We start from the raw sequence: 27,986 nt of genomic DNA on the forward strand, positions 1-27,986 counted from the left end.
CAACAAATTGGCCCAAAGCAATGATAAAACAATGATAAAATTAATGAACAAATATCTGCAAAATTTCAGGGGGAAATATACTTTTTTATACATATCTAATTAGGTTAATCTATTTTAGCATGTATTCTGTGAAAAAATAATATTTGATCACATTGTCAAAAAAAGTGTCGTACTACAAATGTATCAAGAAGCTTAATTTTGCCGTTCTTTAATTTTTTAATGTTCAATTATTTTAGGTTTTTGAGCATGAGAAGAGTGAATCTTTTGATCTTATTTATAGTTTAGTAGAGCCCAAAGTGCATTGGAGGTCATAAAAACACAGCAAGATGCGAACATTTATTTTAAGCTATCTTGCTTTTAAGACTTTACGGAGCACCCAGAAAGGGCTGGTTGCCTTTTTTCATTGCAGAATAATAGTTGCATCTGTAGAGAGGCTAGAACAGAGCTATAATGAATCACCTTGAAACTGGACAACAGCATAGATTTCATTATAGAAAAAACCTGAGAGACATATTTTTATGGCTTAGAGGACAATCTGAAGTAGCCCAGAGACAATGTTTATATAGACTCTATTATCTTTCAGACTTGACCTAAAAGCTCCATAAGAAGCAAAGTTATTGAAAATAATTTTATTTTTAAGTGATGTCCATAAACTTTGTCACAGACAGTGGCAAAGTGACAAGTAGTACTGTTAGCACTGTCATTGCTAAGTATTGCTATCTCATTTGTAAAATGAGATAACTCCTCATTTTAATACCAGAACTTGAGCCCATCTATTAAAACTAAACCCTAAAGTGAATAATAAATAACCACAAGCTTTGAAGTTATCGATTAATTCAGTTGGGTAATTTCCTGGAAATCAGGATAATAGACAGAGAGTAACTTTTTTTCAAAATTTGTAATAGTGTTTTGAAAAAAGGTATATTTTTAATTGCTAAAATTTTATGTATAGATACAATGAAATCAAAACAAGACATTTGCGGCTTTTAAGGAGCAATCAAGTGAATGTTACAGGAATGACAGCAGCAGAGGTGTATGAAGACTCCTTTCAAAGGATTCCTTACACACTTTTAGGGTTTCTTTTAACAAGCCTTTGGGATGCTCTCTCTTCAGAACATCTTTTCTGTCAAGTTCTGCCAGAGGGTTCAGCTTCAGGGAGCCAGCGTTGCTATGTGGGTCTGCAGAGATTCTTTCCCATGAAAGACATTTGAAGAAAGCGATTGGCAGCAATATCAAGAAATTTGCTGTCTCTGATCAAAGCAGTTTCTTGAGGCCAGGCACAGTTTGCTGACCTACTTTGGACAGGATCTGTTCCGACATCCCAGGCTACAGCCCACCCCCTCTGAGGCTGCTGGGAGAGCCCGACGTGCAGCTGCAGACGGGACAGTGATTAATTTGATTGTCACCAGCATGGCTCTGAACATAAGGCTTGTTCAGGAGGCACATAAAAGGAAACTGAGTGCAGTCACTTGGGTTTTGCTGCTAAGAGAGCAAGGGAAGGAGAAAAACAAATCCCAGCACTATTTAAGACTCCAGCCAGCCAAAGACAAGGCCAGCCTCTCCAGCACAGCAGTGTTGTTTGTACTGGTCTGCTGTAACTGGGTGCGTATGGGACGGTACAGTTGACCTTTGGAGGATCACTGATAATATATGGTTGGTCCCTCGGTGGGTGCAAAGCCACCATACCTCACCCAGAGAACCAAAAAGACAGTGGGATCAACAGAGGGAGTATGTCATGGAGGTGTCCTTCTGCCCCACCAGTTAACTAGCTGGTTCTTCAAACCACTTTCACTTTTTACACTGGTAGACACCATGAAGGCGCGCTGCAGAGTTACATGGCAAAACCAGGAGGTTGCAAAGTGGGAATTTTCAAATTATGATGAGCTACACTTTGTGCATATCAGCCAGACCCCGTGACTCAGGCAAGAAAACCTATGGGTCAAATGGTCAGCCCCTGTCAACTGGAAGTAATTTCCCTTACTATCTATGGAGGTGTGCCGGCAAAATTATTACAAGACTGCAACTGCTTTGTGGCAACCACAATGACAATACAAGGAATACCGCTGTAATTTGTAATGTCTAATACAGGCATTTATGATATTGAATCACAGGACCAGATTCTTTATTATCTTGCTCCTTTTGTCATCATTTCAAGCCGCTCCAAAGAGACTGTGCAATGTTGCAAAGTCATCTCTCCAACTAATTTATCAGCAACATTTACTCGTGTTTTGCACATCACCACTCAAACAGGAATGCGATGGAGACACTTTTGCATCATTTTGTGCCTTCCAACTTTGTAGCACAAAGCTGCTTGTCCACAGACACAACTGAAGAAGGTGTCATGCAGGGGGTAAGATAAGGTTTCAAAACCCTACACTGAGGAATGGAGGACTCCTACAACCACACCAGTCCAAGTCCCAAGATGACACAGTCACATGTATAGTAAATGCTTCTCCTAGAGAACAATCATCGCTATCCACGTTTCAGCTGGTTGAAAAAAAACAGCTGAGTAGCAAAGCTTTCAGAATAAAGTGTTCTTCAGCGGCACCTACCTGGAGTGCTCACCTGAGCTAAGGGGTAAGCCTAGGCCTTTGCGTAAAACCTAGTCTGGGGCAGAGTTTTATGCCAGAGGGTGTGCTTGCGATTAAAATGGGAAATAGTGCAAGAAGTTTTGAAAATTGTAACAAAGTACACATTCTTAGAACAAATATAGAAGAAATATTTTTGCCAGGGATTATTTCAGGAAGGAATAGGATCATATTTCAATAAAAATACCTGAAAGGAGGAAACATGAAATCTAGTCTAATCTAGCCGAATTTGTTAAAGATAAGAATTGACTTCAAATGTACGAACAGGTATGCCCCTGCAGAAGAGCTAGTCAATACCATTTATCTTTCTTCCTGAGAAAATTCTCATTTTCTCTGAATGACCATTGCCTGCAGTTGTTTGCAGGCAAGGAGGGGTTGTTTGTTCACCTTACTGGTTTAGATGAGAAATTGGCTTCCTCTTGAAATTCAAAGGGAAAAATATAATGCTGCTTTTGGCAAATTATTGTCAGAAACCAAGAATTATTTTCCAAGAAGTGATTTTCGGGGGTTTTTTAACTGGAAATCTTGGGCTTCTCAAGAAGCAATTGTTACGCAAGCAATGATATCTTGAACAAAGACCCTTTAACAGTACTGTGTAAGTTCTCCAACCATTATTCATTCTATTTAAAAGATTTTGGAATTTATAGAAGCTCCATCTCCCCTGGCTGGCACAGTTTCCTTATTAGAAATTAATTCCCTGCCAAAAATGGTTTGTTTTTATCTGACAATCCAAAGCAATTCCTTTGACAGAACAGTAAAAGAATGTAATCATTTATTTATTAAAGTAACCCACAATTTGGAAGCGGGAAAAGAAGTAGGCAACTGGTTTCTTGTGAGACTTCAGAGACAAAGTACATCATTGTTATAATAACCAGATACTTGGAGTTTGCTCAAGTTGATTCTATTTATATATTAAGATCCAATTAAATCTTTTAATTTTAAAGAAAATCTGTTGGCTGATTTCCCAAAAGCATGTAAGGCTCCTATGGACAAACCAGGTAGTGGGAATCCCTCCAAGTTTTTTTCCTTACAGCAGTATCATTTTGGGAATGCAAACCTGACTGTGGGAAAATATTCCTAGCTCAAAGCTACAGTCAGTGTCCAGTAATATGTAACCACAAATGTGATATTAGATATAAGCTGAAAGGTGTGCATTGCTTCCCTGATTTTATTTATTTATGCATGTGGTGTTATGTTTGTGTTCTCTCATGTAGAGTTTAGTAGTGATGCAATGTGGACTCTCTTCAAAGTTTGAATACCCCCCTAACTCCAATAAACAGTCTTATATTTTCCTGCAGTCTGGTATCGCCCACAAAACAGCTATTGAACATGACCTGCCTCCAATTAACATGTTGCTCTGAATCGTAGCCTCACTGTAAGAATCCAGTGAGCTCAGCTTTTATGGAGCTGAAGCCATCCTGCAGACAACACTGAGATTTGGCCAACATTAAAAGTGGGCAATGAATGCTAAGGGTGAAATTTAGTATTTCACATTACTGCCACCTCCTATGACACAGGAATCAAAGACCATAAACAAAACTTTGAAAGTGGAATGCTAATTCCCAGAGTACCAATAAGGGTGCTATGATCCAAACTAATCACTTGCACCGTGATCCAGTAGTTACAAGAAATGTAAAATAGATGGCATAAGTAAACCAAAGCTTTGGGTCAACTCTACTCTGATTTTCAGATTAGACTTCAGATTAAGCTCTTGCTTCCTTTTTGCATGTTCTATAATCTCTCCTTGTACTATGCCTGTTAATGATTTTTACATCTTATGCATTTTCTCAGTCTACTAAATTGTTTTTCAAGTGTGATGCAAACTTCCAAAGTAATTAGAAATTTCAGTCTGCGTAGAGACACAAAAACACCAACACAACTTTTGAAAGAGAAGGCAGAATATTTATATATCCTGGTAACACTCAAAAGGACCTATAAGTTTCATGGGCTCATTACACTGGGCATTAAACAAATAAAAATGAGATAGAGTTGTTTCCTGAAAGGTTTGCAATCTCAGACATCTGAGGGTTGGAATGAACCGATAAGCCAATCCTCACTTCTCTTTAGTCTTAAAACTATTTGTCAGTGGTCTACTTCTTGCTCTGTTTTTAAGAGATTAGAACTACAGAGCAATGGACCAGATACTTAATTAAACTACTTCCTTTTTTATGTCATTTTCAGTGCCTAACCTCCTTCTGCATCTGTCTTTACTGCATAATATTATAACCCTCATTCTCCTATGTATTTCCTCCTTTCTGCCACACAAAGTCCCTTTCATCCAGGCTCCATCCCATGGCATCTTTCTAATTCTTTCCTCAGTACAGTTAAGCCAATGAGATTTTCACTGCACTTCATGGAATGATCTGTTTCACAAGCAGGGTCCTATCTTCAGCTATAGGTATTTTAACAATGACCAGAGAAGTGCCCACTACACAGAAGTTCCCACAACATGGATGACAGCCATTCTAAGCACCCACAAGCAGGTTTCTCCTGTCTGGGGAACATTCCCATTTGAAAACCCTAGGGCTACAGTAAAAATTGCCAGAACATGTAAAATTAAATCACTCCTATTATGATAAAGCTGAGCTTTGTGCACATTTGTTGTTAAAACAAGGGTTGAATCATTTAGCCCAGCCTCAAAAGATTTCCTGCAATACTGTCACGCCATTGCTCTATGGAAAGTTTACAGAGCTGTTATTTTCATGGTCTTTTCCTAAACACGCTACAAAACAAAAATACTCCACAAGCCACCCTCCCCCAGCATGTACTCCACAAAGCAAATTCACCTGAAGTGTTCAAATTGCTGTCAATAGGAAGCAATGACCATGTACTGCAGAACTCCAAGGAACTATAACCAGATAAGAGCTTCTTTTAGTGGGCACACGCAACTGAAGAACTGTAGTAGCAGTCTGTAATAATTGTCACTTCTGATCACCATGGGAACCAAACAGAGGTCTACTTTGCAGAAAACAGATCAGCAGTGACTCATCGACTGCTTGGGAAGCATGATTATTGAGAATCACTAGACTTGTGTGGGTGACAGGGAACAATATGCTAGTGATGCCATTTCAACCATAGTCCGATACAGCAGAGATTCCTCTGCTAGACATGCACAATGAAATCAAGTAAATCAGTACTTTGCCTTTGTGTTCATTAGAGACGGATTTCACCTTTATGTTTTTCTGCAGCTTCAGCCTTGTGTGGACTCTTTGCTATGACAGGATTTCACTTCTAGTGAATGAAGTCCCAGCAGAGCTTACACGGGGCTTTACCAGGTCTTCCACAACCCTCTTAGGGACAGATTTAACCCCTGAGCGACACAGAGGTTTAAAGCTATATCACATCCTCTGAACTACACTGTGGTATGGATGGCACATCTGAGATGCGCAGTATCTCTGCCTGGACTACCCAGATACAGAGAAGTTGGGTTCTTACAACTAAGCTCTAGGTTCTGCATTAAGAAGAAAGCAAAATAAATGCACTGTCTCATCAATGCCATTCAAAGGAGCAGCTCTCATTGAGGTGAATAGTTTGTACAACTAGAACAAAATTTGCAGCCTAACAAGATATTTGGATTGCTTTTCAGTGAATCACAAACTGTTTCAATCCTATGCTTTAATACTCCATAATTTTTCAAGATTCAATTGTCTGGGTTATGTGAATTCAAGCATAATATTTCTGAGCTGTCAAAGAATCCCAAACCAGAGATTCTGCGATTATAAAGCCCAAATCCACTGTCTTTGCTAAATTATTCCACTGTCTCCTCAGCGCTGGCTGGAGAGAGAGTGACAACTGTAAAGGAAATGGTATCACAGCCCCAAGATTTCAATGGTTCTTCTTTACAAATGGTAATTCAAGATGAATTTACAAAACCAAAGTATATCTCTTGATAAGAACTCTGCCATTCAATGGCTTCTTGTGTTCTGTTCTCAGTTGTCACACTGAACCATCATTTGAGTGCCTAAATATCCTCCAAGGATGCCATCAAATGCACAGCTGGCAGCTGGCATATAGGGTTTCTTTTGTCTTCCTCCTCCTAACAGAAATATCCATAGGCTTTAAGTTTTGAAAGAGTAGATATACTCATTTATCCATGAAATGTCGTGTGCTTTTATTAACAAAGGCTTAAGAAATGCTACTCACCATAGAGAAATTTTGATGAGCAGAAAATCAGTTCCCTAAGTGGAATTTGGCCAAGACAGAATACAGTGTCCTGTCACACAGTTTCTAGATCTGTGGGTCCTTGGGAAAACAAAAGACACAGTCTGCAATTCTAAGACAAGGGCATGGCCCTAGCTCTTCAGTTTGATGGGTACAGGCCTGCATGACATAAATGAATGTACATCTATTGCAGAAGCTCCAGCCCATGATACTGAAACATTTGTCAGTTGATCAGTAAGCTTTTGAGATTAAAAGATGCAAAGGAACAAAAATATAAAGAAACCACCATACCTCCCACATATTCAGCGGATGAATCATTAAGAGGCCAATTCTGCAAAGTGCTCCACACTTCTCTGCAGGTCTGCACAGGAAAAATTAAGCAATGACATAAACCAAGAAAAAGTACCCTTTGCAACTGCCCCAACAACAACTGCTAGGAGATACTCATTAAAGATCACCTCTTTCTTTCCCCAGCCCACACATGGGGATTCAGATGTCAGTAGCAGAACAAGAGATGTTCAAATTTAGCCCTGTCCACCTTTCTGATTATACTTTCCGGCAACTGAAGGTTAGAAGCAGACAAAATACTGGGAGATAACTGGCGTCATTTGGCTTTTCAAGCACTAGCTGAACTATGATGTGTCCTGGGATGACTGATGGTTATTCTGCTTTGGGAAGGGCAATCGTGACCAAGTCAGGCATGGATCTAATCTTTTATACTAAATAAAACGGTGCTGTGCAGACCATTTAGACCATTTGTGGAACATATGATGTGGAAACTACACCGTTATGCTACGGGAAGCAGGTGGAAATCAAACCTGCATGTTTATTACTCACTGCTATTTGAGTTCTCATCAGCTTGGCATGCAAGAACAAGACTCTGCAGATGTAATCTACAGGCATTCATTCATACTGAGATATTTTAACACCACCTCTTAATCTTCAAGCTTATTTCATCTTGGTTCAAGGTTGATGGGGTCAAGCATGAGATGTGTATTTGTCTTCTGGAGCTGGAAGCCTGAAATCGTTGATAACCCAAGTAGCAGATTTCTAGAGAATAGCAGTAAATAATGTCAAAAATAATTAAAAGAGGACCAGCAAGGAATATTTTTAAATACTTCTTTTTACAGACCTCCCACCAAACAAATTACCATTTATTTTAAAGCCAGAGCCGCAAGTTTCTGGAAATCAGTCAATGATTGTTCATTGGTCTTAATAGATATCAGTGAAATGGGCAGCTCATGGTTCACAGTGTTTTACTTCTTCGTGTCCAACTTTTCTGTTTTGCTTTTTTCTTTTAGTTTTAAAAGTGGTCATTAATCTACAGTAATGCATTCATGTGGAGTGGGTTGGGGATTCTTTGTTTATTTGTTTGTTTAAAGTGTATGGTATATTGTGTCCTATTTAAAAAAGTTTGACTAAACAATTATGCAAAAGGCTTTAATAATTTAAATACTTGTTCAGCCACATGGAAATGTACAATCTGTTTTATGTTCTGTGGGAAACCTACAGTTGCTATAAACTTCACGAATTTTAAAACCTCCCATCCGTTATTTAATATAACAATTTTGCTAAAGTGATAACAACACTCATTCTGTTACAATTTGCCATACTGGAGATGTTTAGAGATGAGTCAGGGACACAAAACTCTAATAGTGATCAAAAATCCTCTATAGTTCAGGAGGATGCAGCACGGCAGTTTAGTCCCACTATCTCTGAAAATACTATCACTTCATGCTTATGCAAGGAAATGCCATTATAGTATTACACAGAATGGAAGACATAATGTAACAGTTTGGATCATTAGTATTTTTTCCATGTAATGCTTTATAAAAGAGATAAAGCTGAAGAAAATAAAACCAGACATGTAAATATCATGATGAAGTACATTGTTCTTATTTAAATAAATTTCCTTGAGTAATAACTTCTTAAAAGGTGAAAACCAACCACTAACATTTGTCTCACTGTATAAAAGTGACAGTAGTAATTATAAAGAACCTGATGGTCTTATGCTTATTTCATCCTATTCTTAAGTTTTCACAGCAAAAATATTAAAATTTGCAATATTACCAAAAAGATGCAAACCTGTCAAATATATTACTCTGAAGTAAATAAACAATTAATTTATAGGAACCTACCATAGGAACTATTAAGTGGACAGTAGTAATGATTTTCTATATAAAATCTATCAAAAATTGCTGGAGAAAATATATGAAGCGTAGCAGATGAAATCTGCAATATGGCCACAAAGAAATAAGTTGCAGATCATCAAAGTTAGCTCTTGTACAGAAACATCCACCATGAGTTCATTAACTTCACTTTTCACTGGAGAACAGCAGGAGGTTTCCATAATGCAACCATCATAGGAAACTTATTCAACGCTGTACTTTAAGCTTTACCCGTAGTTGGAACTTGCAACAGTTTAGATTTTTTTGGTGCTCTGATTATTCTTGCTCTCCGGAAGGCTACATAAATATAAAAATCTTCAGCAGAAAGTCAACTCTCTCTAAAGCACTGGCAACTGGTCTTAGTAGAAGACTGCAAAAAAAGAAAGGAAAAACCAGACTTAGCTGGACAGGTAAAGCAATACAGTAACACTCTACACATAAACCAGCAAACTAGGTCATCACTAGAAGCTTAGATATTCGTGGTCTATGCCCTCCAGACACAAATGCCCATAAACTCATGGAGCTCACAGGACCCTTTGCAGATTTAAAGGTGCTCATCTAAGTGTTTTTTAGCTGAAGTCAGCAGCCAAGCCCTGATCTTGTACCAATGGAGGCAAAGTGCACTTTCAACTACGTTGAATATCAAAAACGTCAAGTGATTGATTCTACCCAACCTCAGACATTTAACTACAGCACCTAGACAAGGACGTAATTTACCCAGGCTCTGGCCATTAACCACAGATGGAAAGCTGCAACCTCAAGAAGGTGCTTCAGTCTTGTGGAGGTCTAGGGTGACAGTATCCCTAACTTAGACATCTCAGCCAGGTTACTGAAATTAGGCATGGTGACCAGCTGCAGGTCTCCCTGTATATAATCAGTGTATGTATGTTCTGCTCTACTGGGCCTGCGTCCAGCACCAGGACCAGCCAGAACTGTTTATGGTTCTTCACCTAAATTAAAAAAGGGTTCTTCTTCCTATGGAAAGCATTGGCAGCTTCCCCTGCCCCAGCCCCCACTGGCTAGACACCAAAACTGTTCCATTTTGAAATTTGTTAATGTTTATTCAGTTCAAATTCTGAATGGAGACTTAGCTTGTTTTATTTTTCTTCCGACATAAACTTGCAAAGGACTTTTTTTTTTAGTTAGTTGAAACTCTTAAGTCAGGAATAGAGCCTATAAATTTTCACTGTCCTGTTCTAGCCAGCGAAGAACAAAGCCCCAGAGATTCTCCCATACCCATAGCAAGAGGAAAGCTCCAGTACTTTACTTAGTGGGTGCCACACTTTGGTCCTCAAGGTCCTCCCCAAAATGGAGAGGATGTTTTCTAACTGCAAACTACTTGTTCCTGGGAAACATTTTATCTCTACAGATGCTGGTCTATGCACTGCTTACGCACCTCACCTCTCATGGGAGGTCTTAATACCAAGTCACCAGGTAGGTGAATTTACTCTATTTTCAATTTACATCTGCACCACTGAGAACTGACCCCTGGTCCAGCCTTTAGAAGGGTTATGCTGCAGCTGGAGAAGTAACTGGGCAATTCCCAGACCACCTGAATGCAGCACAGGGAGCATTGCACCTTGTTTCTGTTCAATTAATACATGCCAAGCACATAACACCAGTTAAGACATACTGTACCTCCAGCTGTTTGGATCTTGATGTGTTTATTTCGTTTTAATCTTAATTAGAAAACAAAAGGTAAAGACGGTTAAAATGTTGTAACGCATCACTAATGTAGAACATTTTAAAAAAAATGCAACAAAGGTACCACTGTTCCAAATCCAGCCACTATTATTATGGTTAATAGTGTTACTTTTCTTCATTTTTTTGTTTTGCAGCGAATTTTGGAAGCACCAGTTAGTGGCTGACCTCTGTGGTGTATGTATGTGGCAGCAGCATTTTGTTATATTAAATCTAACCAATTGTTACATTATTTCATAAATATGTTTATGACTTGTCTATAAAGTAACTCTAAACCCAATGCTTTTTCCCACTGTTAGAAAACACCACATGGAAAAGAAACAGTTTGCACTATGTTTCATATAAGAACAAAAATAAACCTGAAAGCAAGCACTTACTAGCTGTTATTACTGGAATTCACCACAACACAAGTAAACACCTTCAGAACTAAAAACAGCACCGAGGCTCTGCAAATGCATCTATCGCAGCCTCTTACTCCTAACAGGGTATTGTTTTCTTTGAATTCTCAGAGCTCTCAGAGTGTGGAGAAGCTGTTCAGAAGACAATATACCACATTGTCAGCATCTGCTCTAGGATCCTTCTGCAAAAGTAAGTGTGTTAAAATTTAAATAAATGGGAAAAATCACTGTAACAATTATAAATAGCCCCTCTGCCTTAAGAGGCTCCAAGTCTAGCCAGTCTGTCTGAAATAATAATTGATTTTTAAACGAAATACATCCTACTAGATAAAGTTAAACTGAGGAAGCAGGAGAAACGCAATACGCAACCTTCCAATACCTTTCGGTGCAGTTTTCGTCTGACTGGAAACCATGGCAGCCGCATCCGACGGCAGGCCAACATACACGCCACCATAGTTCCTGATTTAATGAAACAATAGAAGAGACATCAGAGCTTAATTGTAATACTTCTCCCTATAAAGTCAACATCACACAGCAGCATTATAAAGACCATGGATGGTCAGAGAGGAGGGCATCTCTGCACAAGCATCCTCAGAGGAGCCATCCTTTCCCACGGCTATTAAGTGCCACGTGCTTGTTAATATGGTGCCAGGCAAAAAAACCCTGAAGCTAGCTATTACTCTTAAGTGGGACCCAGGCCTGTGAAAGGAGCTATTTTTCACTCAAGTTCCTAATATTTTTCATTAAATCCCAACTGTGTTCTGACAATAAACTCCACTGGCCCAACGTCTTCTAGACACCAAATATATCCAGCTGAGGGCAGAGCCAATCTGATAGTAATGTTCAACACTGGGACCACTGAAGCACCTCACTTCAAACAATGCACACCAATTAAACAGCACTTTGACTTCTCCTCATTAATAAATAGGACCTGGATCTCCCTGCTTAGGGCCACACTTCAAGAAAACCATTAGCAGGAAGGAGCACAAGAGTGTTAGGAACTTTCATAGCCCAATCCTCTCCCCTTCATGGCCTTGCAGAGCATATTTTCTGGCTCTGAGGCCTATATGAAAAGCAGGGACTGATGCAGAAGTGAAAAAGCGGGTCCTTAAGAGCCTCTGTTGTGCCTGGAGCTACTTGTAGAGACTCCCATTATACTGCTCTGCCCCATTAGGTGCCAGAAGAATCACACTGCCTCCAGCTCCCCAGGCTCTGAGTTGATTTCTGATTTGTTTGATGAGTCACATTTTCTTTGATTTCTAGCCCAGTGGAGATCTTCCACAGGTGCTAATGCCATCTTTTGAGGCAGGGCTGGGGTGAAGGCAGAGGCCACTGGCCCTTATAGAGCACATCACCTACAGCTGTGAGGTAATGTGCTCTTCTTGCCACAAAGTTCCCCCCTTCCCAACTCACGAATGGCGTGGCGGGGACTCATCAATATTGGGCTCTGAGTGAGATTTCCTCCTCTCTTTTTCTTTTTTTCTTTTTCTCTGTTTTGGTGGTGTTGGGAATTAGGAGGAGGAAAGGAAGGATGTACATCTGGCAACAGAACTCTCTACAGCCTATTGCAAATAAAGCCAGTCCCAGTATAGCACCTACCTTCTTTTGTCATCATCTGATACAGACTCTTCTGCTCTGTAACGTCAAAAGATATACAGCACATGAGCAGATTGTTTCTTTCAGACACTCCCTCACCATCTGGGTAGGTTCAGGAGCAAGGGAAGAAGAGGATTAATGCTGATGCCAGTTTAATTCAGGTCATCCATAGTTCAATAAAGTATTCACACAGGCACAAAAAAGAGTGATAATTTTCCAATCTAATGTACAGAAGGAAGAAAACGATTGAGAATAGATGCAGCTTAGTTTTCACGACCCCCACCAGTGATGCCTGAAATAGATTTGGGAGCTGAAACAGGTAAATTAACACTTTTCCTGAGTGAGTACCCACACTGCTCCATATATAACAGGAACATGAAGACTGCACATAATAGGAGTGAGTTAGGGCTTCTCTTCCACCAAAAGAGGACTGGCAGGGGTTGGCGGTCCATGCTCGCATGAGAAAGAGGAGGAAGAAAGAGAAACTTTCACAGCAGCTGTGCCAAAAGACGTTACAGAACCTCTTCATAAAATGAGGAACTGCAATTCCTGAGTCAGAGTTGTTAGCAAATCAAATAACTGTTACTAATCCTTTATAAATGGGCAATTACTTCTCTTTTACCTTTAGGATAAAATCACAGGTCAGTCTGTAGGTTGATAACGACTCACTGTGGTTTGACTCCCCCCACTGAAATACTGTCCAGCATAGCTGAAGCGGGGCAGGGGGTAAAGTAAGTGGCATCAATGTGAAGGCAAATGTAGTATGGAAACAATGACAATTTTATTCTTACTCCCTGAGGGCATAGTGCCTGTGCTGCAGTTTCTGTCTGTGCCTCATTGTCTGTCTGTGCCCCAGTGTCACTCTTTACACAAACCACTCACCTACCTTCGATTAAATATCTGGACTTGGAGCTCTGCTTGCATGGCTGGGTATGGATTGGGGCAGCAGCTGCAAACTACCTACCCAGTGATAAAAACAGAGGCAAAATAACTTGAGTGCTGTTAAATCCACAGACATCCTTCACTCCCTCCCTACAGCCAGGGGCAACTGTGACAACTGCCTGAGAACGAGTCCCGCACTGTAGCCACTCAGGGAGCCATGAGATACGGCCGCAGCGGTGCCCAGGGAAGGCTGCCAACAGCGAAGGGGACACCATGACCCAAGGCGGGCTCTGCTGTGGAAGTGCTCATGCACAGGCTATTCACACAGATATTCTCAGCTGGATGTTCCCATTGAAGGACCAGTTGCCTGAACTATGAGGGCAATGCAAAGATACTCCCATCATCAGCTGATCCATGAATTTCTGATCTGCTCCCCAGGCAATAAAACTGAGAACTGGCTTTTACCCAGCGTCAAGGCTAAATCCATTCTGTAGCCTTGAAAGGCATTTCTGAACTATGATATTTAACAATAATATATGACATTTCTTATTGTAATTTATTTATTCTGAGAGGTAGATGTGCCTACTCTTTAACCATCAGGGCTGTATGCCATTACTGACCCCTGAAGTCAATGGCATTTTGGCCCAAAGTGCAGAATGCTCATAGCAAGATGCAGCCTTAAATGCAAGAAAATGCTCCTTAAACCTCAGTCAGCATTCTTCTGGGAGGGTAGCAAATTCCTTAAAAATACCGCTACTAGTTGGAAATTATCTTACACTGATCTTTCTAAGTGGCAGAATGTTATAAACCATCCTTCCTGCATCACCACAAAATAAGGCTACACAGGTCCTTTTAATAGTAAAGGTTTGGGGTAATTTTAAGTATGCTGCAGTTTTGCTAAATGATATTCATGCAAGGCATAGCACTGAGTGGGGTGAGCCTCCTCGTCTGCTGTCTTTGCCTACATCTTACTACTCAAAAGAGATGGAGCAATAAACTCCTCATTCTCTGGCATTCCTGCCACTCCTCCCAGGAGGAGCTAGTGCCATTTCAGAAGGCATGTCCCATCTCCTCCAACCCTACGTAGCCTAACCCACCTTGCAGTCCTCACACACATGGCTGGAAAATGCAGAAATAACTTTCCTTGAGGACTGTTAAGCTGCTCTGCCCTCATGTGGGTCAATTCCAGCTGAAGAAAGTGGAAAGACTGTGTATATCAGTGGGTAGAAACGAGCCCTGTATTTTCAGTTTTGTTTTTTTTTAAAAAATGACAACACTTTAAGAAAGGGATTTTGGGTGCCAAAAGATCACAAACAGCATTTCCATTGAACCAACTGAATGTGCCACAGGACTGATTTTCTCATACAACTGGAAACGTTCTCTATAATCCAGATTAACCATTATCCAGAGAAAATAATCCTTTAAAAGCACTGGCAACCTCATGTGCATCTCAAAGCCTCTAAAATGGAGTTGTAAGAATAATAATCAATATTGTCCAACAGGAAATTAATGGCAATGTTTGGATTGTTGTTTTTTTAAAAAAAGCCTCTACTAGGCAACAGGGCTATTTTCTTCTGTTCTAGAAATGTTTTGTAACAGGGCATCACTGGACCATTACTGTCATTCTCTTACCAAAACAAATTATCCAGGTCTATGATTAAGCAGACTAGGTTTTTTTAAACATTTTGCTTGCTTGCTTTCCTCTTAACAGCTACAAATCAAAGTCTAATTTTGCAATACCTTTTCCCTTAAACACACAACAGCAAATATAACCTGGGTTTGTACAGGCCACAGCTCCTGAGCTGGGTGATGACTGGGTGCAAGCGGTTGTAGCCCTGCTAGGAAAGAGTTGGTGAGCAGAGACAGGAGGAACATGTGTGAGAGGGAAAAGAGAGAAAAATTCTGGTGATGGCACCTAAGGAAGAAGCCATTTTCCACTCCTTTCTGGGGTCTCCTTTCTAAGCAGCATGGGAAGGAGTGCTGCTCCAGCTAATGCATTACGCACGTTCACACACCTCTTGTCTTCACACACTGTAGCTTAAGGCCCCATTTTGAGAGGCATCCACTAATTTCATATGATCAAATGTCCAGATGCCAGCTGAGCCATTGCAGAAGGCGCAACTTGTGTGCCCAGGCTGGGTGAACACAGGTGGCTTGGGGGAGCAGGGCTGCAATGGCCACAGGTGGAAATGAGAATGGAAAGAAGCTCCTCTGGTTTTGGCAGTGCTCCCATTGCCACATCTCCCAGACTCACCAAGAGGGTGTGGGGATACGGGAGTTCAGCACACCCTTTCTCTCTCCCTCCCTACCTCCCGTGTGTCTTTAGCTTTTTCTTATGTCAGGGGTGAAGGAAGAATCTAGCATAAAAAATATCTTTAAATATCTCCATTTATGGAGTCCTCCAGGAAGAGCAAGCTAGGATAAGATTTTCTGCACCAGGAATAGACGGCAAAAGGAACTTAGCAGTCCAATGTGCTTTGTACTAATCTGCTACTGTGTTGCTGCATCTTCCCTCAGTTGTTGTTGACATCTACTGCAGAGGAACTGAGAGCACGTTCTTCAGCAGGTAGCATGGGTGGAGTCCTGTAGTGGTAAAATCTGTGGTAGACAGATTTAACAGCAAATCCACAAAATGGCATTCTATTTTCAGCTAGCATAAATGTTTCTTTTGGTAAGGATTTGTCTGTCCCAAGAGGCTCCCTGTCACCCTCCGAAGTCTGAAAAATATTCTTGGTTCAACTGTCAGTTTTTACATCCATCAGTCCTATGCCCATTTGATGATAAAAGAAGCTGCCATTTTTCACATAATATTTTAAATATTACATGACAGGCACTCACATTAATTCATTCCATCCACATTTTTCTTACCTCAGCTTTTATGACTCTGTTCGTGCTGAGCATTATATAGACTCTTTCTAGCCATGTTCTGTAGTCCCACAGAAATTATTCACTAAACTTTGCACAAGTGACAGACTACTTCTCAGTTTCTCAGCATTTCTTCGGAACAAGGGCTTGTCATTTGTATATGATGGATTTCTCCCCAATATTTTGAAAAAGGCTTGAAGTGCTGTGTCCTTTCCTTCCTAATGTTGCTAAACTTCCTCTGAGCTTAGCCGCATTCTGGATATCACAGGCATTGCATTATTTTCTAGCATATACTTTACCCCTCCCATATCTAAGCTTTTCCAGTTAACAGTGACATACTTCTCTTTATTAGTGGGGCAGGAATGTTGGCTAAAGCTGGCCAACAGATTCAGCATTGCTTTGAGGTTTAGAGTACACAGGGAGAGATCATGTTCCCAGACCATATGTCCTTCTGTTGCCATGCGGCCTTCAGTCTCACAACACTTTGTGTAGGAAGATCATATCATCATCCCTATCTTACTGGTGGAGAAACTCAAGGCCCAGAGGGCAAAGCAGCTTTCTCGCGGCCACCCAGGAAGGCTCAGAGCAGGATCCAGCCCTCCTTCCTTCCAGCTGGCTGCTCACTCCAGGAGGTGCTGGTGCCTTGGCAATGGGTTGCAGTCAAGAAACAAGAAAACCCTTGAGTTAGAATAAGCATACTCTGTATCAAAAAGTATGATGTCAGTAAGGACACACCTAAATGCTTTTCTGGACCAGAGTCAATACAACTGAAATTTAACACCAAAAAAATTCAGATTTTTTTTTTAAACAGAATTGGCTTTTTTTTTTTTTTAATCTTTAGCTGATAGAAGTGAAAAGGTGTAAAATAAAAGCTTGTGTGGATTTATAATGTTAGTTAATATAAATCTGTTAATTTCCATGAAACTAGAATAATTTTTTTGGTATTTTACTTCCTTTGTACAAATCTGCTGCTGAATGTTAGCATGACTGATTTAGGACTTTTCGGGTCATCACTGCCGTTTCTCATTAACAGATCTGTGTTTCTAATGTCTGACAGAAGGCTCAACCATGCTATTACTCACACAGGTTGTTCGGCTGGCTCTACTATACTTATCTGAATGAGTAATGGTTCCAGGATTGACCCTTTCCCTTTGTTGAAGTCTGCACTAGTAATTATTTTTTCCTAAGTTATCCTAATACTTTTTGAAACATGACAGATGATCTAACACTAAAAAGTAGGATGTTCCCAGTTTAACTTCTAAAGCCTGGCCCTACAAATGCTTACACACACTTAAACACAGTTCTACATATACCCATACCTTTGAGCACAGAAATGTGCCTAACAAATTCATAATTTAACAGTGTTTGCAACTCTGAAATTTAAAACTACTAAAGAGCAGAGACAGAGAGAGATGCAGTTCTAAGTGACTTAAATTACCTAAAATAAACAACAAAAAAAAGGCCCTAACAGACATAAAAAATAGTGGGTTTGTATATGTAGAAGTCCTGAGGGCATGCATGGATGCTGCAGGCTGTATCAAAAAGAGGTTCCTCCTAAGTTTGCCTTCTGTAATTTATTGTCTGACACTGCAAACCCAGCAAACAGACTACATGGGTAACACAGATCTCAAGAGTATCTGTGACAACAATGTTCATCTGCCAATTGAGACCTGTCCTTAGTTCTCAGCCGTGCTCTGTAATAGCAAGGACAAGCCTGTTGTTAAGCTATTCTCTCCACTTGTTTATCTGACTTGACATCCCTCACCTCTACACCAGGCTTCCTCTGTCTAATTAGAATAGTTATTCTAAATGAAGTAAATAAAACTGAAGAATGTTCCTATTGCATAACATGAAAATCTTTCCCAGGCTCCTGAGTCTCAAACTCTAGTGGCAAATACCAATTATATGAAATAGAAGGAGGCAAGATCTCTAGAGGACATCTTTAATGTTTCCTTTGATAGCAAAATAAATTTATGGATGAATAAAGCTGTTCCTGCACATTTCTGCATCAGCAGATGAAAAATGGGCTGAGAAAGGCTGATCTTTTGCTGCTGCTTTTCTGAAAACCAGAAGTTGGAGGGGGCAACAGGACAACAGAGGTTCAGACCTTCCACATTGTCATGGTTTTAGCTGGGATAGTGTTTATTTTCTTCACTGTAGCTGGTGTATGGCTGTGTTTTTTACTTTGTGTGAGATAATATTGATAAAACACTGATGTTTCAGTTGTTGCTAAGTAGTGCTTATACCAGTCAAGGACTTTTCCAGCCCCCCATGCTCTGCCGGGTGTAGAAGACGATGGATGGAGAGAGGGCACAGCCAAGATAGCTGATCCAAACTGACCAAAGGGATATTCCATATCATAGAATCATAGAATCGTTAAGGTTGGAAAAGACCCTTAAGATCATCAAGTCCAACCACTAACCTATCACTGCCAAGTCCACCACTAAACCATATCCTCAAGCACCACATCTACCCTTCTTTTAAGTACTTCCAGGGATGGAGACATGTGACATCATGCCCAGTATATTAACTGGAGGGAGCTGGCCAGGGGAAGCAGTGATTGCTGTTTGGGGACTGGCAGCATCAGTCAGTGGGTGGTGAGCAGTTATATCACTTCTGTTTGGTTTTTCTCCCCTCCCGAGGTTTCACCTCTCTCTCTTTTGTTATTTTCCTTTTCATTATATTATTATTGTTATTGCTATTATTACTATTACTGTTTTATTTCAATTGTTAAACTGTTCTTATCTCAACCCACGAATTTTCTTACTTTGGCCCTTCTGATTCTCTCCCCCATCCTACTGGGGTGGGGGGAGTGAGCGAGCAGCTGTGTGTTGTTTAGTTGCTGATGGGCTAAACCATGATACACACTTAGAGAAAAACAGGATGGGTAGGGCTGCCCTCTGCTCGTCAGCGTCAAAGATAAGGGAGAGAAAGAGGAGACTAGAGAACTGTCTAGGTGGAGCACCCATCTAAGTGGGTACTTGGAAAAGGAAGTCTGGATGGGTTACTGGGGTTACTGGGTCTCCTGGAAAGAGGGGAAATTTTCCTCAGTGGCTCTTTAAATCTTTCACAGGGCTTGGTGGAAATTTATGTGGGCACCTCATACAATGACATGGCCTTTGGAAAAAGGTGTACTGGTATGTGACAGGGAAGAGTAGTCTGAATTAAAATGACCACTTCTGGGAGACAACTCTCTCAACAGAAGCAGAGAAAAGACATTTCTGTTAAAGAAATTACAAGGGAAGGAATCTGTAGAAAAGTAAACAAGACATGATGTTGTTTTGTGGAGATGGAAGCTGTCACTAAAGACAATAAACATCTGGTGGTGTTGATTATATGTTAGGAGCCAGATGAATCATGTATGACTAAATCTAGCATAAGGCTAGTAGGAATAGTAGCATTCTAGAATTCTACTATGCTAGAACCCATTCATTACTACTAGAATAGTAGTAGGAATAGTAGGAAATCAGTAAGAACTGAAGGTAAGTCCAGGGTTACATATTTGAAAGAGTAGAGTAAGTACTTACACATCTTTAGTAGTCCCCGTGGCACCTAGAATGAAGAAAAAAAAAAAAAGGTGCATGTTTACAAGAGAGTGGCATCATCCTCTAAACCAACCATTAGTACAGTAAGCATTTTCTGCCCTTCCATCCTAAACAACACAGAAATAGCAACAGGAATTTTCTATTGTCAGAGAACAGGTTTCTCATGATTGTCTAGTTTATCCTTAATGATTATCTATAGTATTCCTGAAGTCTATCATGCTTAGATGTGGGCCAGATTCTCAGTGGGTGGAAATGATGCTGCTGTGGACCAGTGCCCAGCTACAGTCACTCAGGATGAGGGCAACATAAGATAAAACTCATCTTCCTGAATTTTATACGCTTCACTTTCCTCAGTCTTCTGGTGGTTTTGTCTGCTACAAAGTTGGCACAATTAACCAAGCAGTTACTCCTGAAAGCCTGTTTATTTTGTGCACATGCCATTTGATTCAGTTATAGACTTGGCACTACATGTGTAAAATGCTGCTCCATTCTTCCTGCCAGATAAACAAAGTTTTATAAAACAACTAGACAGAACTAATATAAACATTGGGACACAATCCGTCCAAAGCCCCAAACATCTGAAGAGATCAACGACCCCTTAATTCATCTTGCTATTTAACAAAAAAGCAAAAAGACAAAAGCTACGACCTGGCTGCCTGATCTCAGTGATTTTTTTTTATTTTTTTTTTTGGTGACTCAGATGCTTCTTGCTGGGAGAGGAACATTCGCTCAGGTACAAACTCTTTCCTGTTCCTCCTAAGTTATTAATGCCATGTTGCTGTTGCTGGTATATCATTCACCTGAGTAACCAACAAATTATCCCTTCTATTAATTATGCAAGCTAGAGTAGACATTAGAAAACCTTTCACTTCACCTTTTCCTTATCCTCCCAGCACTTAGCTCTAAGAGGTTATCTGAGCTCACCCTGAAGAGACTACAGTTGTCAATCCAAAAGATTTTTGTGGGTTTGGAGGTAGGTTGGGGTTTTTTCAGCCACAGCACTTCATTTCTTGAAAAACTTTACTTTTGCTGCTGAAAAACATCCATAAATAGCAAATATCTTTTGTCTCACTCTGATGTGTAAGAATATGCCTTCTGCATCCTTATTTGAAATGCAGAGAGGAAGAAACAATCCTGCAAAGCCTTCCAGCGCTGTCTACCTGAATGGATGGCTTGGATGGCAGGAAACATCTCCCTTTTCAGCTAACTCTTGGAACATAATATCACTGCCAATTCCTATGGCTTGACCATCCCTCCTTTTCACAGCAACAACGTAGACTAGACTTGTATAAGACTGTACACATTTATTTTGTTAGTATTGCTTCCAGAGCCAACAAAATCTCAGTACAGCAGTGTCAGCAGAAACTCTTAATTAAGGTGGAGGGAGTAACTTTATGCACAACAAGCTCAAGTCCTCACTTTAAAACTTTATTCTACCAGGCAGTTTTCTGAGAGTTTTTGGCTCTATAGGCATGTCTACATAGTGCTACATATAAGCCCTCCAAATTAACTGTGTCCAGGTGGAAGGCTGGCATTGCAGCACTGCATGCAAGCTCCATCTCAGCCGATGCAGGGAGACATTTTCTGTTACCAAGGCTAGTTAATTCAGAGTCAGCTCAGCTATGTACCTTCAGGGCACCACCCTGCACATTTAGACAGAGCCTAGGCATCAGCAACACCTCAGACAACACATGTTTTGAAAAGCCTAGCTCCATTGCTGTAGCTAGCAGGATTTTTTTCCCCCCAGAAGATTCCTGGGCTGTGCCTGTTCTGCTGTGCCAGAACCAGGACCTTCTCATTTTCTCAACCTAAGCTCACTGCAGACAAACTCTGTTTCTCCAAAAAGGTTCATAGTCCTTTGTGAGGCCTTTGCCGAGCTTTTTCGGAGTCTGAGCTGAAGTCTCAGCACTCCAAACCCTCATTTGAAAAACTAATGCCTTCCTTCCAGGAAGCAGACCAAAAGCAAAAAGCGTTCAATACAGAAACTGAAACCTTAGCTGAGAGAAGAACTGTGTGCCTACAGTACCACTACATTTCCCAGTGGATATTCTCAAGTCCCAGTCAGTCATGAGGCACACTTCAATGCCATGGCCATATTCAATGCCAAACCTGTCTTCAATGCATTAAGGTACACAAACAGTCACACTCTGGGAACAGGAGCTGTCTGTCAGACCCATCAAGTTGGGCTTCGTGTAGAGCTATGAATGGAGATGTGCCACTAGCATTCACACCTGGCAGCACTTGTTTCCTTTGAATAATAGAGACAGTACCACTGCTGAAAAATCACTGCAGCATTTTGAAATGCACCTCACACAAAAACATTGAGAACTACGTATGATAAAAACAAATTCACTCTTTAAGATATTATTTTTACTGTGTATAATAAACACATACATACAATAAACAAACAAATAGTTTGTTTTCTATTGGTTTTATAAGCACAAAGAACCAGGTTATCCTCACTTCCATTGGTGGGATTCCATTGATTTCAGTGGTGTTATTCCTCATTTTCACTAGCAGAAGTGAAACAAGAGTATGGTCTAAATTCACTTAAGTACCACTAAAGTACCTGAATATAGATCTGAAAGTATTTCCAGTTCACAAAGCAGTTTTCTTCATGGAAGCATTCTGAGCTTGCAAATGAACACCACTTCAGTTAGGTGGCCTATGTAAAAACTCAGAGGTTTTTTTCATTAGGGAGCCTGAACACTCCTTATACATAGATTTTATTTCACAAGGAACCCAACAACATCTCAGTTTGTACAGACGTGTTTGTGTTTAAAGTCCAATCCATTCACCATCACCCCTGTTACTTCACTGACACATTTCTCTTAACTCTTCCATGTTTAGTGAGCAACACATTATTTTATAGCTATTCAAGTTCTTCCTGCCAGAAGTTCAGCCAAAGAATCTTGTTTACCACCGATTCACACACAGTGCATAGCCGCGCCACAGCAGCAAGGCGTAGCACTCTCGTAGTCATGATGTTTTAGAAATACGACTTGAGAAAAGGCTCACATATTTGAACGCTAGTCCATTTTTTCCCACTATATCAGCTTGGCCTAAAAAGGGCAGAACTTGACCCTACAGCTCTGGTCTAAACAGGCTCATGTTGGTTTGGTTTTCCAAACCCTGCCTAACCTCAGCAACAGCCTGAGAGGTAGCCAGAAAGCTGCATCCACATAAAACAGACAGTACTGAGTTGTCCTGAATGACCTCTCTGCTTACACCGTCTATATAGTAGGACCATGGCGGCATTTGGGCATTTTAGAGCTGCAGGAAGAGGAGGAGGAGGAGGAGCAGTATAGCCTGCAGAATAAACAAGGCACATTCAGATATACATTGCTCCGGGCCCGAGCACTTACAGAAGGAAAACATTCTGTCTAGAGTAGCGGAGCTGTGATCCCTCAAAAAAAACCCCATAGCATTTAAACAGTCACAAATGAAGGACAAAAATGTACCCCAAAGCATCTCCCATTCAGCAAGAAGGGGTTTTGCACTTTCAAAACAACCGTAGCTTTGTTACTGGTGACCCTGTAGAATTTCAGTAATTTCAGGACAAATGCAAAAGATGGTTGAAAGAAATCGACAGCCACAGACGATATTCCTCTGTGCTGAGAAATGCATCATGAGTGAACGTGGAAGACAAAAACTTCAGAAGAACATAAAAAGGATGGGAGGCAACCACTTCCATGAATAAAAACATGGATAGAAAAAATGCCAGTAACTGACTTTAGAGCAGATTATGAAATGTTTTTCAATTAATTTTTAATTAACATTTTCCTCCACTATTTTATTGCAAATACTTCAAATTTTTACAAAAAGCAAATAAAACACTCAAAATCATGCGTACATGCATGCAACAGTTAAGATTATGTATGTAGGCTCCTTTCTGATTTGCTCCAAAAGACAGCAATACGGCACCAAATCCTAACATAAATTAATTTATTCTTTTTATGCCTCAGTGTAACCAAGGAGAGAATTATATCAATTTACTTCATATTGATTACTTCTTCAACTCATCACATGGCAGGTTGTACATAGAGTTGATGTGATCAAACACTAATTTTAAAAATCAGTTGGATTTTAAATAGAACAGCAGCATGGGTTCCTGGGAATTCCACCAAACTTGAAGTTAATAAATCTGCTTAAACTTGGTGTGAAAGTTCTCCTTCATCATAATCTGTATTTGAAGCCCTCCACAGACTAACAGTTTCTCTGTATATTTAAATTAAGGCTAGACTGCCAGCCTCCACGGAGTACCATAATTTAAGGTGCTGTTGTTGCTACCACAATTGATATAGAAAGGAGGAAGCAGTTAAAAATTGCTGGTGAAGCAACACTAGAATGAAGGGAAATTACTTAACTCAGAACAAAAAGTAAATTAATGTTGAAGGGTGTATTTTCAAACGACCAAAAAAGAAGAACTATTTTTGAGCTTCTAAAATACCAGGAAATAACATGAAAGAAGGATATGTAAAATGAGCTAACAAAACATCGGGGAAAAATAGCAATTCGGTAATAAAACTTCCTATGGGTAATGGGAAATCTAAAAAATAAATATAATCCATAGTTAATGCGTAAAATAGCTGGGCGATTTAAGAAGGATGTGTGTACATCAGTTTACTCAGATAACAGAAGTGGCCATTTCTCAGCTTTTGCCAGTGTCTGATGCCCTGGGAGGAAGATTTGAAGTCTGTGAATTATATTGGTGTTCTGGAGTACTGCACCACAGACAGAAATGTTATTCTAGATCATGTCTATTAGTTTAGATCTCGCCGACCTGGAGGAGCTGATAGCTCCTCTGATGTCATTCCAGACGTGCAACAGAAGATAATGCCATTAGCTGAACTATCATTACATATACGCCTGCTTAGGAAAAATCGAGTTAGGCAACAATAGAAATTTTACCAGAGTAAGAAAATGGGGACTAGCATAACACATCTAATGTATTCTGTGAAGTATGCTACAATATTATCCTTAGTCATATAATATGACAGAGAGTGTTACAGGTTAATTATACGTTATGTACCTCTAGCTTTGACATTACTGACTGTAGAATAGTCATAACTTTATCATTAAAGATGTAGTCAGGCTGTGCAAGACACAAAATTAATTTGTATTTACACAGTATTCACGTCTTTTGGGAAAATATTGAGAGTTACACTTTCCTTAAGAGCTCTAGAATTCTGATTAAAATTGGTACGTCTTCTCCTTCCCTTACATAAAATAATTTTATTTTTATTAGACACACTTCGTAAGGAATGCTAAATGGAAAAAAGTAGAGATGTGACTTCCTACTTTTATTACCAGTTCTTGGTTATTATAACACCACAGACTGCATAGAGTTATTCCTGACTGACAGTGGTGAAAGTGAGAACTGGACTTTTCAGAGCTGTATTTGCTTTGGAAAGGTCTATCAGGGCAAGCGTAATAATTCCATTATACTAATTATGTGTTTTACATGGCATTGTTGGCTATTATTTCTCTAAACCACTGGAGAACTGTGGACTATTTCTAAAGAGTATGCAAAAGGCTGCCACAAAATGCAAGTTCAAATGTATTAGGAATAACAGCACAGGTAAGTTAAACTACTGAAGGGCCCGTACCTTCGGTAAAAATAACTTATGAATCTACAAGCCAAAACCTTTTGAAAAGAGCTGCCTTTAATGGAACAGTGGACACATTTATTTAAACAAACAAAATTTTAGTTCAATGTAATTCACTAAATACTACCACTGTCAGAGTTAGTCTATTTGACCTTGACCCATTTGTGTCCTGGTACAAGTTCCACAGGGTGGCCAGCCCAGCATTAGCCGAGAAGCCACCACAAAGGCAGTAATAAATCAACTCAAGATTTTCCTCTGAACTTCTCTGATACTTGCGCTGGTGCTTCTACCCAGCAAACAGGAATGGGATGCAAACAAGCGTCACCCCAGCAGTATGAAGCTACATTGGTCATATAGTGAAAACAACTTCTAGTCATGGCAATGTGGGAATCAACTAACTAGTGGGAGAGAATTAATGTATGCAAACAGGACAGCTCTAGTAAGAGTGCTGGAAGTTCAAGCAAATTCATACAGCGCATTCTTCATGGATGAGAGAGGCTTCTGATAGATACACATGCTACCTAAACCAAAATTTATAATCATTTAACAGAAATCAAGTAAGCAATAATGACAGAAAAGCCTCCCCTTCCCCTGTAAGTGTGAAGTGCAGGGCTTAGTGGGAAAACCAGCCACACACCACGCAAACGTACACACGTACGTACAACTTGGAGAAGCCATCAGCATTCACACTTCAAGATATGCCCAGTTCAGCACATCAGGACCACCACCACCGGAGGCACCACTGAAGCTCTGGGTAGAGCAGGTCAAAGTGGTGAGAGATGGAGATGCAGCGATTCCAACTGTCCAAACTATTTTGCTGTGCATTTTCAAGAGGTTATGAAGCTAACAAATGTATCCATAACAATACAGATACTGAAACAGGTGGCAATGTTTGCCAAGCGCAGTTAGGATGAAAAACGATTGAGAAGTGCTCATATTGATAATTATATGGTGAAGGTCTGCTTATCAATTTCCATGTACTTTCCTCTTTTGTGGGGGTTGGGGGGAGGAAGAGCACAACAGCACCATCTTCCCAGATCTTATCTCTTTTGCAAATAACAATGAACAAATAAGGGAGCCAGCTGGACGCGCCAGCCAGTGGTACAAGTTAACATGCAAGAAACCTCTGTCTTGGAAAATCCTCCAACTTCGCGGGCAAGCAGAGGAGAAGAAGTGGCACAAATTCATTTCAGAAGTGGCATTCGTGGCCTTATAGGGAAGCAAAGAGGATGGAGCTTCCACTCCCGGCGGGATCCTTAGGTCCAGCTCCTGGCCTGGGCTCACCGTGCCCAGGACAGCTACTGGTGGAGGCGGTGACCCTAACGGCAACCCGGGCACCACGAAGCCGCCGGTGCGCCCTGGCGGGCCGCATCGCCCTCTCTCCCCACCCCGGGCAAGCGGATCAGCCTCGGGAAAGATGCTCTTGCAGGAGCGCGGGCAGCGATCCCCGCGGCTCGGACGGGCACCCCCCAAAGCGGGGGGACGCAGCCCCACCGGGATGGGTGTGTGCCCCCCGCTGCCCCCCGGCAGGGCTGCCCGCGGGGATGCTCACACCGCCGCCCGCCCGCCCGGCCCCGCCGCCCCCGCCGCCCCCGCCCTACCTCGCCCGCCCGCGCCGCTGGCCTTGGAGTTGCCGCAGCCCATGGGCGCTGCCCTGCCCGGCGCCGCGCCCGGCGGAGCGGAGCGGTGCGGTGCGGAGCGGTGCGGTGCGGTGCGGTGCGGTGCGGTGCGGAGCGGTGCGGAGCGGTGCGGGGACGCAGCCGGCGGCAGGCGGAGCTGGGTGGGAGATAAAGCCGCGGGGACCCCTCCTCCTCCTCCTCCTCTTTCTCCTCCTCCTTCTCCTCTCCCTCCTCTCCCCACCCATCGCCCGGGAAACCGCCGGCCCCGAGCGCCGCCGGCCGGCGCCAGCCCCGGCCCGTCGCTGCACCTCCGCTCCGTCCCCGGGGAAAGCCACTCCTGACCCCCCCGGGTACCTTCCCCGGGTCCCCCGGGCTGGAGCTGTTAAGCCGGAGATAAGGCTTAACACGGGCATAAGCCCCCAGGACCCCTAAGGACCCTCACGGGTAGGCGGCAGGCGCGGAGCTTCCCTGGGCAGCGAAGGTGCCCTCGCCCCACGAGTTTCACGACGGCTTTGGGACACCCCTCATTCACAACGGGGGGCCAGGCTGCGACCCCTACATCTGCTCTCAATAACATCCAGTTCGTTATTTTAAGCAAATATTTATTGGCTGCTTTCGGTCTTTCTCTTCTTATAGAAACACGACAGTGAAACTGAAGACCCGCTGGGTTGATACAAGCTACAGATTTCCTTTTCCCAATTTATGTCAACAGCACTGAGAAAATTGCAAGATTAGTTTACAAAGTCTGCAAGCAATCTTTTTTTAGTTATTTGTATCGTTCAAAAAAAAAAAATTTACTTATTTTTCTGCTAACCCGAACCTTTCTTCCACACAGAGAAATCAAATACTTCCAA

The 27,986-nt window shown here is 41.3% G+C and overlaps 1 protein-coding gene across 2 annotated transcripts; it reads right to left on the bottom strand.

Annotated features, from left to right (window-relative positions):
- Positions 1-653: 653 nt before the first annotated feature.
- C1H12orf75 (chromosome 1 C12orf75 homolog) lies at positions 654-27,224 on the bottom strand. Of its 2 annotated transcripts, XR_010373673.1 has the most exons (7): positions 27,115-27,224; positions 19,887-19,911; positions 12,616-12,651; positions 11,396-11,475; positions 10,556-10,596; positions 8,888-9,287; positions 654-7,799 (listed from the first exon to the last, which is right to left on the bottom strand). XR_010373673.1 is itself a non-coding variant. In XM_064455942.1 (6 exons), the coding sequence occupies exons 1-5, from the start codon at positions 27,155-27,157 to the stop codon at positions 10,592-10,594; spliced, it is 189 nt and encodes a 62-aa protein (XP_064312012.1). In that variant the 5' UTR covers positions 27,158-27,224; the 3' UTR covers positions 7,907-9,287; positions 10,556-10,591. The 2 variants fall into 2 exon arrangements, 1 of the variants encoding a protein (XP_064312012.1); XM_064455942.1 differs by lacking the exon at positions 654-7,799 and having other exon boundaries at positions 7,907-9,287.
- Between the last annotated feature and the right edge of the window lie 762 nt (positions 27,225-27,986).

This window comes from Phalacrocorax carbo, chromosome 1 (assembly GCF_963921805.1).
Source record: "Phalacrocorax carbo chromosome 1, bPhaCar2.1, whole genome shotgun sequence".
Taxonomy (NCBI): Eukaryota; Metazoa; Chordata; class Aves; order Suliformes; family Phalacrocoracidae; genus Phalacrocorax; species Phalacrocorax carbo.

Coding starts and splice junctions, on each gene's coding strand:
- C1H12orf75 (XM_064455942.1), bottom strand. CDS start 27,157: ATGGGCTGCGGCAACTCCAAGGCCAGCGGCGCGGGCGGGCGAG. Junction 19,912..27,114: donor CAGCGGCGCGGGCGGGCGAG/GTAGGGCGGGGG, acceptor TCTTCATTCTAG/GTGCCACGGGGACTACTAAA. Junction 12,652..19,886: donor ACGGGGACTACTAAAGATGT/GTAAGTACTTAC, acceptor TTGACGTTACAG/AGCAGAAGAGTCTGTATCAG.